The 17,260-nt window shown below is 34.6% G+C and overlaps 1 protein-coding gene across 5 annotated transcripts in view; it reads right to left on the bottom strand.

Annotated features, from left to right (window-relative positions):
• The window catches only part of LOC149801815 (polypeptide N-acetylgalactosaminyltransferase 1-like), a 35,893-nt gene that overhangs the window by 16,721 nt on the left and 1,912 nt on the right, over positions 1-17,260 (bottom strand). For 4 of the 5 annotated variants that reach the window (XR_016420724.1, XM_089956169.1, XM_089956171.1 and 1 more), the window contains exons 2-5: positions 14,518-14,684; positions 12,324-12,501; positions 1,143-1,343; positions 692-809 (exon numbers count right to left, since the gene is read on the bottom strand). Coding sequence is in view for 4 of the 5 variants with exons in the window: in XM_089956169.1 (XP_089812295.1) it covers positions 692-809; positions 1,143-1,343; positions 12,324-12,501; positions 14,518-14,684 (664 nt within the window). In the remaining variant the exon portion in view is untranslated. Of the gene's footprint in view, positions 1-691; positions 810-1,142; positions 1,344-12,323; positions 12,502-14,517; positions 14,685-15,741; positions 16,060-17,260 lie in introns of those variants that run through there. The other variant, XM_089956170.1, reaches the window with a different exon arrangement.

Below are 17,260 nucleotides of genomic sequence, written 5' to 3'. Positions count from 1 at the left end.
GATTATTATTTGTGAAATGAAATTGATTCTAGATAAAAATTGACTTGTGGACTATATTATTTTTATCGGCCTGGTTTGTTGGTTTGTTAGTAGAGATAAAAGTGGGCGTTTTTTTTACCTGTTCACATTTGTATCAATGCACAAGATATCTTCAGAACACATTTCGGACGCGGTGTATTTCTACCACCTCTACAGTCTTGACTACTATTATTTTAAGGTTAAATACACTTTTACCTGGAAAAGGCCTGCTGAGAATTTGTAACCCAGAAAAAAATTATATATATTAAAGCACTTTGGTAGAACATGTTCTAAACAATTTTATGTTAAAGCTTCAATTAATGTTCATTATGATTTAAGTTATAATTTGATTATTGATTTGATAAAAAGAAATACAACTGAGTTTGAACTGTATAGGATTTTTTCCCACAATGTTATCATACAGACTAGACCATACTAGACTCCTGTTTCCGGTAGGTAAAAACTTGAATATTATTCTTCAATGTGCTTTATAATTCTCCACTTTTGTTATCAATGTATTTCTCAAAATGTATCTTTGAAACTCGCTTTGAAATACATATTAACCAGACTTACAGTAAGTATTTAGAAATAAAATAAAATTTGAAGGATAGAGTTTTCATTGTGATAACATTAGTCGAAAGTAATACCATATTTAAACCAAGAGAAAGCATACCCTCCAAGACATCTCAAGATTTTCACCGCCCCACACCTTCATAGCCTCATCATAAGCTCCGATTTCCCGGAAGTAGCTGCTGTCAATGGCATAAGCGGCTCCCACCATAACTGTTCCTCTGAAACGTAAATGATAACAAGAACTAATATCTCTAATTTAAAACGTACATTACTATCAGGAAATACTACGAAACTAAAATACATTAAGACTTATGCATCTTTGAAAGTTAGTAGTGAGAAGTCTAAAAGAGTGTTGTAAATTCTGCAAATTCCTTATAATAATATTTATATTCGGCGTTTGCATTTGTGGCAGTAAACTTGTAATTCGTAATTACAGAATTAAAATAATGAAAATAACGAGTGCAAATATAAATTAATGTAATGTGTGACTTTTTTATATAAATGGACGAAGGAAGATAAAAATCAATATTTTGATTCACATTCATATTTACGGACGAATCTCTTCCGGAGTTCTCCCTATCTCGTCTTTTCTGAAAATAGTCTCAAAAAACAAGAGACTCCAGTCAAATCCATATTTAATTATATGGCCTTGTCTATATTTATACTCCAAGGAATCCAGCTGGATGTAGTCTAAAGCTCCCATAGCAACTGTCTTCCGGTCTTTCTTTATTTCGGCGAGGAGAGGTTGAAGCCTAACATAAAAAGAAAAGCAGTTGCAGGCAAACCTGTTAGAAAATAACCTCTAGTAAGAAAGTATCTGTCCAAACAGTCACCTTTATATGTTTCCTGACACAAACGTACGGTTAGACTACAACCAATGTTAAGCAAGAGTCATCTATTTTAAAGAACATTTTTTAAAAGGTTAATTGGTTATGTTTTATAAACATAGGATGTGCAATATTAATACACGAGTCCATAATGCAATTAAGTTAAGTATGTGGATCTATTTATTTAGATAGCATTCACTACTCGTTCGACTCATGGGTCAATCTAGTTTTCGCAGGATACAAAAGGCATCGTTTTAATGACGGTAGCAAACATTTTCTCTTAAAGGTTGAGTCACCAAAAGGTGATTGACGGAGAGTTCCTTCATCCATCCAGATAATTGTCCTTTCACGTGTTGTGGAGTATATGTCTTTTCAAGTGTCATGGATTTCGTGTCAGAAATGTTTCCCTTTAAGTGTCGCTGATTAAATGCAATCTTCATTTTGATCAATGTTCTCGTCACATTTTTGAATTGACATTCAATTGCTACTGTCCATGTGAACTTCTTATTACAATGAAAGAACTAAATTATGTTGCAAATTGAAAAGGATGATATATTGCGATTGTCTAAAGAACTTCACATTTTCTCAGTCTGTCATTGGTATGTATTCATCATATAGTATAAGGATATAATCGTGCGAAAGTTTATTCTGGAAGTTGCAGTTGTGTAAATCGGTAAACGATATTCTTACTTATGCTGTTCCTCACTTAATATTTTTGGCAACAAAACACAGAGTATGTTTTCCTTTAGACGATACCAATCAAACATTTGGAAGGTAAAGTAAACAATCGAGAGTGTGCATACTCACATAGTATCGTTTCCTATTTGACACAGAGTAATTTGCAAACAGGTCTCCAATTTAACACAGCGCGCAATAAAGAGACTCTGCAGCAACACAAGTACGAGTAATGTGCATCATTTTTAACTTCAGAGTTTTCTTTTTTTGTAGGAATGTTTACAGATATACTCGAAAACCACACATTCATTTAATGCTTTCATTTTCGCTTACGCTTTTACACAAGTGTCATCACCCATTGCTCCATGGGTCACCATCTCCGATTTGCATGAAATTGTTTTCCAGGTGTACATCTGTGTAAATGCAAAATTTCAGTGGAAAAAGAGTTAATTGCTTATGAAGTTATGGCCAATTTTGTTTTATTTGCAAAATTCATCGGCTTACAGTGGAGGTTTTCAAATGCTTGTAACATCTGATTAAACAGATATTCGGCTGAAATTTGCTATACCAAATATTTGTGACATGGAGAATCCGAATATGTGCTGGGATTTTCAATATCTAAGTTATTTGTAGAGATTTGGATCCCAACATTTGGCCTTTTGTTCATTGTGGATTTGTTATTATCAAATTTTAAGGTAGCACAATTTCCTGGTCATCAGTCACAAACACCAAATATGATTTTATTTTATTTTAAAATTATGCCTACCGGGTTTTGTACCAAAATAATTCATCTGAACAAAGTACATTGTAAAGCTGGACCTAGATTCACATGAGACAAATAACAAAATGCAATCCTGTAGTGTAGTTTAAGACAGTGAATTATGGAATTCTTTGCTATGACAGTTCATTCGCCTCTGCAGTGGTGGCGTGGGAACGACTTGAAGGAGTAACCGGAGGGTGTTTGATCCACACCTTTTGTCTCATCGCCTGATAACGTGTCTTTTGTTCACTGCCGATTAAGATGAATGTAATTCCAGGTTGTTAAGTCTAGTGCACAATGTAGTGCTGAGCGACAAGGAGTTGTTAATTGATGCAATAATAAACGACCCATCGTGGCATAAACAGGTCGACTGGCGAATGTAATGTGATGACGTCGTGTTAAAAAGACGTTTGTGGTAAAAGTGGGGTAAAACGGCTGATAAAATGTCTGACAGTTCTCCCCCCCCCCAAGGAATAAGTAAGTGAGGAAACGTACTCCAACAGAACAGTTAATGCATGGCGAAACACGAGAAACGGCAGAAAAATCTAGAGCAGCTTCCAATATACCATTACCTGTTATTGCAATACTTCCAATATACAATTGCTTGTCATTACAATACTTCCAATATACCATTGTCTGTCATTACCATACTTCCAATATACCATTGTCTGTCAGTACAATACTTCCAATATACCATTGTCTGTCAGTACAATACTTCCAATATACCATTGTCTGTCATTACAATACTTCCAATATACCATTGTCTGTCAGTACAATACTTCCAATATACCATTATCTATCATTACAGTGCTTCCAGTATACCATTAACTGTCATTACAGTGCTTCCAATATAATATTACCTGTCATTACAATGCTTCCAATATACCATTACTTGTCATTATAATACTTCCAACATACCATTACCTGTCATTACAATACTTCCAATCAAACATTCTCTATCATTACAATACTTCCAATATACAATTGTCTGTCAGTACAATACTTCCAACATACCATTACCTGTCATTACAATACTTCCAATATACCATTATCTATCATTACAGTGCTTCCAGTATACCATTAACTGTCATTACAGTGCTTCCAATATAATATTACCTGTCATTACAATGCTTCCAATATACCATTACTTGTCATTATAATACTTCCAACATACCATTACCTGTCATTACAATACTTCCAATCAAACATTCTCTATCATTACAATACTTCCAATATACCATTGTCTGTCAGTACAATACTTCCAACATACCATTACCTGTCATTACAGTGCTTCCAATATAATATTACCTGTCATTACAATACTTCCAATATACCATTACCTGTCAGTACAATACTTCCAATACATCATCACCTGTCATTACAATACTTCCAATCAAACATTCTCTATCATTACAATACTTCGAACATACCATTACCTGTCATTACAGTGCTTCCAATGTAATATTACCTGTCATTACAATACTTCCAATATACCATTACCTGTCAGTACAATACTTCCAATATACCATTGTCTGTCAGTACAATACTTCCAATATACCATTGTCTGTCAGTACAGTACTTCCAATATACCATTACCTGTCAGTACAATACTTCCAATATACCATCACCTGTCATTACAATGCTTCCAATATACCATTGTCTGTCAGTACAATACTCCCAACATACCATTACCTGTCATTACAATGCTTCCAATATACCATTACCTGTCATTACCATACTTCCAATATACCATCACCTGTCATTACAATACTTCCAATCAAACATTCTCTATCATTACAATAATTCCAATATAACATCCCTTGTCACAAAAATGCTTTCAATATATAATTCCCTGTCATTTCTATACTTTCAATGTAACATTCTTCGTCATGATTGTACTTCCAATGTAGCATTCTTTGTCATTACAATACTTCCAATATATCATTCATTGTTATTACAATTATTCCACTATAGCATTCCTTGTCATTATAATACTTCCAATTTAGCATTCTTTGTCATTACTTATTGGCAAGTTCTTCAAGTTTACATACTGGCTTGTTGCGCCATCACTAAAATATATAATCTTCATGATGGATGGTAACATGGTCCTGGTTCTGAAATTGGGTGTAAGGGTTCAAATAAATGTTTGTACCAGGGCAGTGTCTGCCTGCGCCAATCCGAAATAAGACAAAACGTTCCAGTCTTTAGTTCAACATTCAATTTGTGATATACCATAAATGGGTCAAGTGTGGCTAGCAATTTGTCCCGGTGAAGGCCATGTACAGCAAACATTGGCAACATAATGGGACTGTCTGAGACCATCATAGAATCTGTGACTATCTGTATTAACTCCAGATCAGAAGCCGTCAAACATACAAGACTGATTCTGTCAGTGTGAACCTACTGCTTGTACATAATTACATTTTCATCGTCAAAATCATGTAAAGTGAATAAATGTGATACATAATCCAGAACGGCATATTTTTCTGCGCATGATTCATTAGGATAGCACATACAGTTGCGATTATCTGTACTACAAATAACTTTTACCAGAATGTCTTAGTAGTGATTGTTTCCAAGAATACCAGTTGATATTAGTTTGACATTCTGATGGTGCTAACGTGCACAAATAGAATGCATTGCAGCTAGAATGACTGGAATCCAATATTGACAGTTAGTTTTTTTCCGATTTAGGCGTCTAATCCATCAAAAATTCTAATTTTTTCTTGATGTATGTATCTTCGAAGTCCTCAAAAATTAACAGCGCAGTCAATAACACTTTTGATTCTTTTAATAGGAAATACTTGTTGTAACCATCGAATGGATATACAAATTCTAGATATGCTCTAGCTTGAATTCATCCCTAACGAAAACAGAAACGAAGACAAGTTTTTATATCTTTTTTTATAGATCATCCTTTATATGTCCCATGCCATAGAGATCTGTTTCACATTATCACCATAATGGCATTATATGTTTCTTTAAACAAAATTGACAAAAATGTCGATTTCAAATAGTATGAGAGATTCTATTTTTTATTATTTTGTTACTGTTTGAGATTTGCGGAATTCAGAAGCGCAACTGGTATCCAATCGTAACATTTGGATGAGAGTAGCTAATTATAGATGTGCATGAAGGAATAAAACCCACGGCAGCAACAAAAATAAAATGCAGCCGATTGTGCCAATTATTACTCAAATGGTCTGAGAAAAGAAATGATGATAAGAAACAAAAATCTCCTTGTATGTTTTCATTACTTTGATCATTTTAAGTTACATTTGTGATCTATACTCCATCCTTTTAATATATAAATTCCTGGAAAGTCTACAAAATATGAAGGCCTACGGATATAGCCAGGACCATCACAAGTTTGCGCTGAACGAAGCGGCGCCCAGAGCGAGCGTAGCCTACGGCAACCCAACCCCAACCTAGAACAAATTACTGCAAACGCATGGAAATGGGGCACCATCCCCATCCTGGGCAGTCACCCGTACCGCCCGCCCGTTATGATATACCCAGTTATAACCTTATTTGCCTATGGTTTACCCGGCTCTGATCATGCCCAGTAAAGTGCAATATTCTTTAACACCATTGTTCATTTACTCCGATTTCATGAATTATTTTAATAAATATCTTCAAATTATCGTCTCAAACTTGATCTGTAGTCCAACTCAGAAGCACAGCATAGCATGGACTAATAAAACTGATTACAACAGTTCTTAAAGAAACATTATTAAAGGAAGGGATTTTATTGTATAACTTAAGTCTACTTTAATTACAGTCACAATATGTAGTTTTTTTATTTAAAAAACCCTCGATATTAGCAGTGGTACTATCAGGAATCCACTAGGTCACGTGTTATCTAATTATAGTAAATCGAGACTGATGTAAATATGTAGTCAACATCTAGCTACAGCTAAACGCAAGAGTAATGATTTGAACCTTCTATGGACGTACGGTTTCCTATTTATTTATTTATTTATTTATTTACTTATTTATTTATTTATTTATTTATTTATTCTCATTATTATTATTATTATTATTATTATTATTATTATTATTATTATTATCTTTTTTCTTTTCCCAATTAACAATACTAAATTGGAATAATGTTGATTCAAAGTTATTCTTTTTTACCTTGCGGCAACATGATTTAGTGAACTGCTGAAGTGTTACTTCAACAATATTGTTTAACAAACTAAACTAAAATTAATATGAGCTCAAGAAAATCGTAGAAAAAGACGTATCTAATACGGCAATATTTTTGCCAAACCCAATATCTAGCAATTTATATTGAATCAGTAACAAAAAGGTATAACATGAGATCCGCCCCCTCCTCATGGACACAAAACACCGTGCTCTGGACATTGGTTTTTATTGTTAATTATACACTGTAGAAACATCCGGCTATTATTAGTGTGCAAAAGGTCTTTATGGCTGTTTTGTGATTATTTATGATTAAGAAATACATCAATTGTTATTTTATAGAGATCATGGCAGGACTTTTGCAGGCAAGTAAGTTATAAATATAAACATAATTTAAACTTTTAAATGAAGACGAAAATATGTGTCAAGAGTAATCAACAGTACTTAACTTGAATATTTTTAAAAGTTGCAAAACTAAAAGGCAGAATTATACATCATATCATCGACTATCACACATATTGGATGCAATGTATATAATCGACACAAATAGGGGCCATAAAAGAAGAAAACACCACTGGATGTTTTTAAAGGTCGTTTGTATTTACGAAGAATAAGAATTAAATTCATTTTTAAGAAAGAGAGAGAGACCTATTCTAATTGTATGAGCTTCATCAAAACATGACTGTGGTCAAAAATCGACTTGAATAAGAATTAAATTCATTTTTACGAAAGAGAGAGAGAGAGGGACCTTGTCTAACTGTATGAGCTTCATCAAACCATGACTGTGGTCCAAAAGCGACCTTTACCAAACCTAGACCTTTTGAGAATCGAACGTTATCTTGAGGGGTTTTCTTCGAGTACTAAGGGTAAAGTTCTTTGAAATTGGTTAGTACCAGAAACTTGTGTGTTTATAATCATTTGCCCTAATTGTTACACACTCCTTATTGCCGGTGCACATGCGGGAATATTCATAAGACTGGTAAAAAGCAGAACAATGTGAATCACTCCGTGTGAAATGCTTCTTCTTTATTTGGTATCATGATCAGCTAATATGGCCTTTTTCTTTAGCCGCCTGTCTATCTTTCGTTTTGTAATACAGAATTCCAGGATGGTCCTCTCCTTTGCCCAGCTTTCTAGTATTAGGATCAATAACCTTATATTTTATTGTCTGGTGGAAACGTGTATTTTGTCTTTTAGAATAGCGATCAACCTGTCCCGGTCACTGTCAGGATGGCTCTCATCCTCTGTGGACTGAAGGTGTGTCATTTCCAAGTCCAGGGCAAGCGTATATTTGCCTTTCGCAGATGTCCTTAGCTGCTTCGTGTTCCTTCTGCTGTATGGTACTAGATCACGCTGAGTAACAGATGTCTTGAAAGGTTTATTGTCAAGAGACCATACAGTTTTGTTAAGAGAGTCATCTGATGCTTCTACTGGATAATATTCTTCATCGGTTGTTTTTGTCTCCGAATGAGTGTCACTTTCATTGCCTTTTCTTTTAAAACAGTTTGCCCATGCTTTAAGTGTAGCTGCTTGGCTTTTGCCTGATTAACTATTCTTAAGGATTTAGTAAAGCAAAAGATTATATGCTTGAAGCTGTATTTCAACTAGGATATTTTATATTGTTCTTCTGAAAACTTATGCACAGTTAAAATAATGAGTAAAAATAGCATATTCATTTTCAAGTTACTGTAAATATTACATGTATTCAGAAATAAAGATTCATACTTGCAAAAATTATATGGCAATTATATACATCTTTTATAAACTTTTGAACAAAACTAACATTATATTAGACTGACCAAGAACTGAACGATTTCACTCGTATCTATAATTAAATAGAATTTCGAACTTACTTACACTGTTTCATGGTTGTGGTTGTCAAGCTGACTTCCACCTCGCCACTGCAGTATTTCCTTATCCTTTTTCTCAGCGCGGAAACAGCATTAAATACTATTTAGTGTATGCCAAGATATGAGACTCCACATTTAAGTGTATGCCAAGATATGACACTCCACATTTAGTGTATGTCAAGATACGACACTCCACATATAAGTATATGCCAAGATATGACACTCCACATTTAGTGTATGCCAAGATATGACACTCCACATTTAGTGTATGCCAAGATATGACACTCCACATTTAGTGTATGCCAAGATACGACACTCCACATATAAGTATATGCCAAGATATGACACTCCACATTTAAGTGTATGCCAAGATATGACACTCCACATTTAAGCATTTTCCCTTTTTACAAGGAACAGAGCTTCCTGATGCCATCATGATCCTCTCACAATGTAATTTAATTTGTCAATGACAGCATGATTATATTTTATTGAAGATGCTATATCCTAAGAAACTGATCCCTCGGAGATCATGCAATGAATATGCAATACTCTTAGAAGGTGATGAAGTATCCCTACAAACAAAAGCAAACCCCAAGGCTAGGGGACGATGAAAATTACACGTAGAAGGTGATAAAGTATCCCTCCTAACCAATGCAAACACCAAGGCTAGGGGATAATGCAAATTTCTCTTATAAGGTCATGAAGTATTCCTACAGACCGAAGGAAACCCCAAGGCTAGGGGACGATGCAAATTATTCTTAGAAGATCACGAAGCATCCCTACAGACCAAAGTAAACCCCAAGGCTAGGGGACGATGCAAATTTCTCTAAGGTCATGAAGTATTCCTACAGACCGAAGCAAACACCAAGACTAGGGGACTATGCAAATTACTCTAAGGTCATGAAGTATTCCTACAGACCGAAGGAAACCCCAAGACTAGGGGACTATGCAAATTACTCGAAGGTCATGAAGTATTCCTACAGACCGAAGCAAACACCAAGACTAGGGGACTATGCAAATTTCTCTAAGGTCATGAAGTATTCCTACAGACCGAAGCAAACACCAAGGCTAGGTGACTATGCAAATTACTCTAAGGTCATGAAGTATTCCTACAGACCGAAGCAAACACCAAGGCTAGGGGACGATGCAAATTACTCTAAGGTCATGAAGTATTCCTACAGACCGAAGGAAACCTCAAGGCTAGAGGACGATGCAAGTTATTCTTAGAAGGTGATAAAGTATCCCTACAGGATGAAACAAACCCCTAGGCTAGGGGACGATGCAAATTACTCTTAGAACTGAAATGTTAAGTGTATGTGTCAAAAGCCTAATATAGTCTAAAGACCTGTTATATGAAACTGTTAAGTCTCTTGTGTGCATATTTTATATCCACATTCCGTTACTATATATCTATTTTATAGTAACTTAAAGAACTTAATAATTTGCAAATATTTTCAAGGGTTGTTTCATTCTGCTATTACAAAATATGCTGATTTTCAGCATTCGCGCTAGTTTGGAATGGGGGTACAAACAGAAAATGATCTGAGGGTGAAGGACAGACATATTTTTGAAAGTTAGCACAAATGCAGCTAAGATATCTTATCAAATTCACATGAACTTACCTCTGTTATGAGGGCACAATGCTCACATTTTGTGATTCGTCTCATGTTTGAGCCCCAGGTACCGCTTAACAAGGAACTTGATTCATAGAGTATTATTTTGGTAGAATCCCCTGTAGGTATAGTTTTAAAATAAAGTGTTTGTGACAGATTACCGTGTAGTAGTGCTAACGAAACAGTTGAAGAACTAAATTCATAATGAGCAAAATGCCAACTTTAGGGGTGCATACCTCTTCTAAAGTCTGAGAACGATTGAAATTCCGATCACAAATTCAAATATCCCAGGTCGTAGTGTAGCAAATGCCATCCTGATATTTCTAATATTAGATCGTTTCGACCATTGGACAAAACTAAGCTTCCCTTCCCCACTTGAATCGCCATAACTTCGTAAATTAATGGAATATTGTGCTGCAACTTTGCAATCAGCCATCATTCACATAGATGTACACCTGGAAACAATTAATATAAATCGGAAATGGTCAACGGAGATTTGGTATGATTTGGGTGATTTGGTATGAAACAACCACAATACATATAAGTATTTTATTAATTCATTAGAAATAAAATCAGTTCCTATTTACTACTATCCTTGCGTAGGTATCGTGTTTTGTAACTTCGGTACCTAATTTTGCAATCTAACTGATTTTGCTCTATCAAGATTTTAACCACATGCAATGGAAAGGGTTATATATCTATGACGTGGAAGACTGTATTTTTGATACTCAGATTATAAGGATCATTATTTTTCCTTCAGAATATTTTCTTCTTATGCCATTTACACTTATTAATAGTGTATTCCAGAACAGCTAGCTGAAATGCCTGGTATCTTCACAGTTTCATTATGATCATTCTTTTTAAGTTCTGAAAACTATAAGGCTACAAAACGTGGCGCATAAACTAAGTTCGTATAAACCTATGATTGTTTTGTATTATTTCAACGCAACCATAATCTATCTATTCTTTCAAGTTATAAAAGAAGGTAATATCAACTTAGAATTCATCTGGAACATTCAAAACCAATCTCTTAAATTAGTTCCATTTCTTAGACATTATAACATAACACTCATAAAGCTCTATATTTACAACCCCTCTCAAAAAATACAATATACCTCCCCTTTATTAAAGTTACCGCTGCCCACATTGTGTCCCGAGGACTAATTCAGTGTGAAAATTAATTTCAAGTTCCAATCCATCGTTTAACGTTTGGCATAAAATTTGATTGTTTTCACTGAACTTTACTAAAATTGCACGACCTAAACAGATATAAGTCACTTTGACATTTTCTTCTCCTACGACATTTTAAAATGTTCAGACTAAGTGAGTTGTTCAGACACAAACTCAGACAAGCACACACCAACTTGCTGAATCAAATGTCACGTGATTATACTATGTGACCATTATATTAAACCACAACTTTCAACCATGAAGTCGTTTTTTTTCATAATATTCCTCTTCAAATGTGTTCTCTGCTTGAGAGCACAGTAACTCAGTAACACCTTTCTGAAATATCACCTCGTTTTACCCAGTGGCCATGATGGTTTGGCAGATTAGTCCAAAGCTCAGCATATAATTGTATACAGAAAGATTTGCTTGTAATTTCGAAGAATATACTTACCGATTATGTTAAATTATCACGCCACTTTAATAACCATAGTTACTGGTGTTAGGTAAATATTGACTTTCAATTGATTATATTCGTTTTCTAATATTCAATAATATTTATGCATTTCATTCATTAATGATTTACAAATATCCTTGTAAGTCTGTCTACAAGTTTTCAAAATACGTTTTGCCAATGCTTACCTTAGACCGACCGTTTAAACAAGTTTTGTGCTAGCAAAGAAATTTATTTTACCAGTCTACATTGACCTCCATGTGGCTATCGAAAAAGACGATGACCTTTCCAGTTGAAATTTTCCATCCCTCCAAGCGGGCTTTTATCAGTCCAAGCCTTTGGGGAAAACGCAATAGTTTGATCAAGCCCTCGGGAAAATAACTTTTTATATAATCATCCAAATCGTTTTTTAGTTTGCCTGCAAAGGGAATAAAAGAGAAAGATGAACACCGTCTCATTGTTGAGAAACTCGAACATGAAGAACCGCTTGTGACCTGTTAAATAGGTTTCCTATTCATGCGAGTTTAATTTTGCAAACATAAAGAAAGGTTTGGAGATATAGATGTATGTTGATGTATTTTGAATCAGGTCTAGGCTCTACGTCAAACGGATCAAACAACTTGCATGGAGATGATGTCGATGTATTGTGAATCATTTCAAGGCACTACGTCAAACGGATCAAATAACCTGCATATAGATGCTGTTGATGTATTTGAGTCATTTTAAGGCTCTACGTCAAACGGATCAAACAACCTGCATCGAGATGATGTTGATGTATTTTGAGTCATTTCAAGGCACTACGTCAAACGGATCAGATAACCTGCATATAGATGCTGTTGATGTATTTGAGTCATTTTAAGGCTCTACGTCAAACGGATCAAATAACCAAATAGCCTAATTATCTACATGTTGTTGATGATTGGCGCCATATTGCTAAAGTATCAAGGCCGAGAACGATAGATCATCTGTTTTCTACAGCAACGAACTGCCGCTAGTGTTATGAATTCGCTGCAGATGTGACTGATTTTATTGTTTAAACTACACAATAAATCCATTTAGAAACGTGCATTTTAATCGAATCAATACAATGAACACATGTTAGCTGCAGCAATCAGCATTATTAACATTTTATGGCAGCTATAATTGCATGGTATCCAATTACGTCTGTGTTTATGAAATTGGTAATTTGAGTAAATGAACCAGCGGAAAAATAGTATTCCCTAGGTCACACGAATTTTAGTTTAAGTACAACGTACAGGAAATAGGCATATATATATATATATATATATATATATATATATATATATATATATATATATATATATATATATATATATATATATATATATATATAGACAAGCATACATACGCATGTAAAGTCTTCTAACCCTAGGCTAGATCCAGATATACTTTTCTTTTCTTTTTGCTTTTGTTTGGGGAGTGGGGCAAAAAAAAAAAAAAAATAGCCACTGGATCTGTGGGATGGAATCCCTAGTTGGTGGCAGGGAGAAGGGGAGGAGCCCTCGTAAACTACTGCATATTTAGTTTTCATACTTTTAACCGTATGTAAAGAAAACGTACCCTACGAAACGTTTTAGTTGTTTCGTGGTCAGTTTTAATGAGTGCGGCTATCCGCCCTTGGATAACAGGATTTAATGAGTTGATAAAATGTTTAAACATTTAAAGAGGCTTTGCGACTGTTGGAAGGAAGAAGTCTCACATATATGTTGACTTAATTTCGTACATACGAAGACTAAATGTGCAGATGTTAATATACTGAGTATATTCATCCAAATTTAACACAAAGTTGACCCACTTTTGAACACATAACTGAAATATTAAAATGTTGCTAATGTCTCAGTCGCTAGCTTGACAAATTGGACAGCTACAATCCACAGTATAGCTCAACAATGATATTCTTCACATATAAATCATAGACCTCACACAGAAGGGCGGACCTCATAACGATAACGGAGGATATCATAGAAGTTATCTTGTATTCTTCTACTTCGCGTTTTAAAACCAATTTAAATAAGAATGGAAATATAACTCATTTCGGTTCCGCTAAACACTGCTCCATATTTTTTAAAACAGCCTAATCATTACAAATATATAAAATGTACAAGAAGTCGTTTGATCTCGTACGAATTGCCCAACTTTAAGGTCTATGTTAAAATTAAAACAAAGGACTAAATGCTAAGAAAACATGAAGTTGATAAAAAACTTCAATATGGAAAAATATTGTTTTGTTTTAGCTTGTATTCACTTAATATCTCAAGAAGCAAAATTGAAATGCCTTCGACCAAGTGGACTTTGACAATATACAAGTGCATAAATACATTATTTCACCCTGTGGCGGAAGATTGTAGATATTAAAAGTGATTGGACAGTTGAACATTGTATAAAGGAAATTAAGCAATAACAAAACTCCTACCCATTGTGCTACCGTCGTCAACTAGTATTATTTCTTCTAATAAATGGCGTGGTGTTCGATTGATCACGCTATAGACAGTTCTCAGAAGGATGGACGGCCATTCGTCGTAAAACGGAATTATGACACTGGCTGATGGAAGATCTTCCGAGTAATGTATCCTACTGCAGCTGTTGAAATAAACGAAACGAAAAGTAATAATACAGTCAAATTTTTGCCATGCACAATCACACATACGGTATAATTGACGTGACAAGCGTCACATATATTATTGGCATTTTTCGTTTGCACGAATTTCGAAACGATTACAGGGCCAAAATCAATCATCTAGGAAATTGGACCATGGATAAACGCTTCTTGGTAATGACAGACACCAGTGGACAAAATTCGACTGTCACAGGTAGATGAAAACAACTGCTTCTTCAAAATAATATCACGAGTAAAAATATATATGTATGTAGACCGGAAGAATTTGCCATTATCTTTGTACAAAGACACGTAGTAAAATCAGATATCGTCATGACTTTTAGATGGTTAACATTTCCTAGTTGTTAAGCGAAGTGGACGGTAAACGTGTAAAGACATTTAAAGGGTTTCTTTTTTCGTTTACTTTTATTCGAGTTTCAATTGGGAATGTGCAAGGAGTAATAGATCATTTTCAGATACTATTCTTAGCTGGCCAAACCTATCCCAGAGCCGCATCGGGTACGGTCATGCGCATGTGACGTAGGGCAACTCGAGTGACCCACACTTCTTACATGAATAGAATATTTGTCATTTTAGATCGACACAGATAGTAGTAAGCAATAATATGCCATCCCACAAATATATGAGTTGAACTGTACGTTTTCATCAAGTATTTTTAACAATAAATGAGTATCTATTGCTTTATGTTACTGCATCGTGACTCTCATGTTAACTCCGCCCTCTCCCCTCTTATGACTGCATGGTAATGAATAATCCGAAAATAAACAAGTTAACTTGTCTAATTAGCAGCAACCAATGAACACCAAAGGCGACACATCACATATTAAGCAGATTCCTCAAAGATTTGCCGTTTAGTTAATAAATTAACTGGGAATGAATGTGAATCCCAAAACTGCTTATGATACATTGGATTGGCTAAGGAATTTACTCTCTCTCTCTCTCTCTCTCTCTCTCTCTCTCTCTCTCCTTAGTTTGCTAACTCCTTGAACAAATATAGATAATAATGATGAGTTAACTCACCCTGCGATACATTTGCAACGGCCAGTTGCTTCAGTACTATCAGCTATGTGTAACTCGTGTGACTTCTCAGATTGGGCTTGGAATCTGATTACGTTGGCATTGATAATGCTGTGTTCACCTGTATGCATCCATCCACTATGAAACTGATTATATGCTACAAAGAGATTTGTAAGTCCTCATGTTTTCGCGAGTATATAATCTTGAAAAGTCATCTAAATACACGTAGATTTGTACAATTTGTAATTCTGGCCACATAGGAAAATCGTCCACCCACCCCTTTCCTTTCAGAAATGGATAATCCAACTTTGTAAGTCCTATCCAGAACCGCGGACAGGGTAGGACACATTCCTGGGGACCACCGTTGTTTCAATTTGTGATTCACTGAGGCCCACAAATCCTGTCCGCTCTTCTGGTCCTCTCTTATGCTTTTTATGCTCATGTCTACTTTTCAGTTTTAGGCAGATTACTGAACTATTCACTCGTGATTTTTAAGCACACTATTTCTGTAAAGGGTGTGCAAACCTTTTCAAATTTGTTTGAAACTTTCTTCACGAACATACGCTATGTTAATGACAATCGCTTAAAAGTTGCCCTACGTTGATTGCGCATGCGTTAAATATTGGAGTGGAAAACCCCAAATTCGACTTCCTGAAAAAGGTCTATACATTTTACAAATGGAGATATGCGTGAAAGTGTTTGTATTAGACTGGGAAAACGCCACTTTAAAGTCGTTGTAACAGACTGGAAAACGCCACTTTAAAGTCTTTGTAACAGACTGGAAAAATGTCATTTTAAAGTCTTTGTAACAGACTGAAAAACGCCACTTTAAAGTCGTTGTAAAAGACTGGAAAAGGCCACTTTAAAGTCTTTGTAACAGACTGAAAAACGCCACTTTAAAGTCGTTGTAACAGACTGAAAAACGCCACTTTAAAGTCGTTGTAACAGACTGAAAACTTCATTTTATCAGATGAAAAAAAGAAAATAAGTGTGGGTAAAAGAGTTGATATGTAAAAACTTGGAAACATTCGATATCGAAGAAAAGGAACAAATGAAACTGAAATTGTGTAGACAAATATATCTTCATAAAATTTAAAATCATTAGTTTGTTCTGAGTTTTATCTAATGTTGTATGTATACATTCTCTAAAGAACTTATGTTTAATGACAACGTTACACGTTATGCTAACCGAATCGAACTCAATGTCAAATGTAACTGCCGCATACATAATACTTACATAGTTTTGAAGTAGAAAAAATCTCAGTGTCAAATGTAACTGCCACATACATAATACTTACATACATAATGCTTACATAATACATACATAATAATAATTACACTTATACTTACATAATACACTTACAGACTACATACATAGTACTTACATAATACTTACAGAATACATACATAATACATATATAATACATGCATAATACTTATATAATACATGCATAATACTTATATAATACATATATAATACATATATAATACATATATAATACTTACATAATACTTATATAAT

Source organism: Sinohyriopsis cumingii, chromosome 4, assembly GCF_028554795.1.
Source record: "Sinohyriopsis cumingii isolate HCF-2022 chromosome 4, ASM2855479v2, whole genome shotgun sequence".
NCBI classification, from domain to species: Eukaryota; Metazoa; Mollusca; class Bivalvia; order Unionida; family Unionidae; genus Sinohyriopsis; species Sinohyriopsis cumingii.
This window is presented reverse-complemented; position numbering and strand designations above follow the sequence as displayed.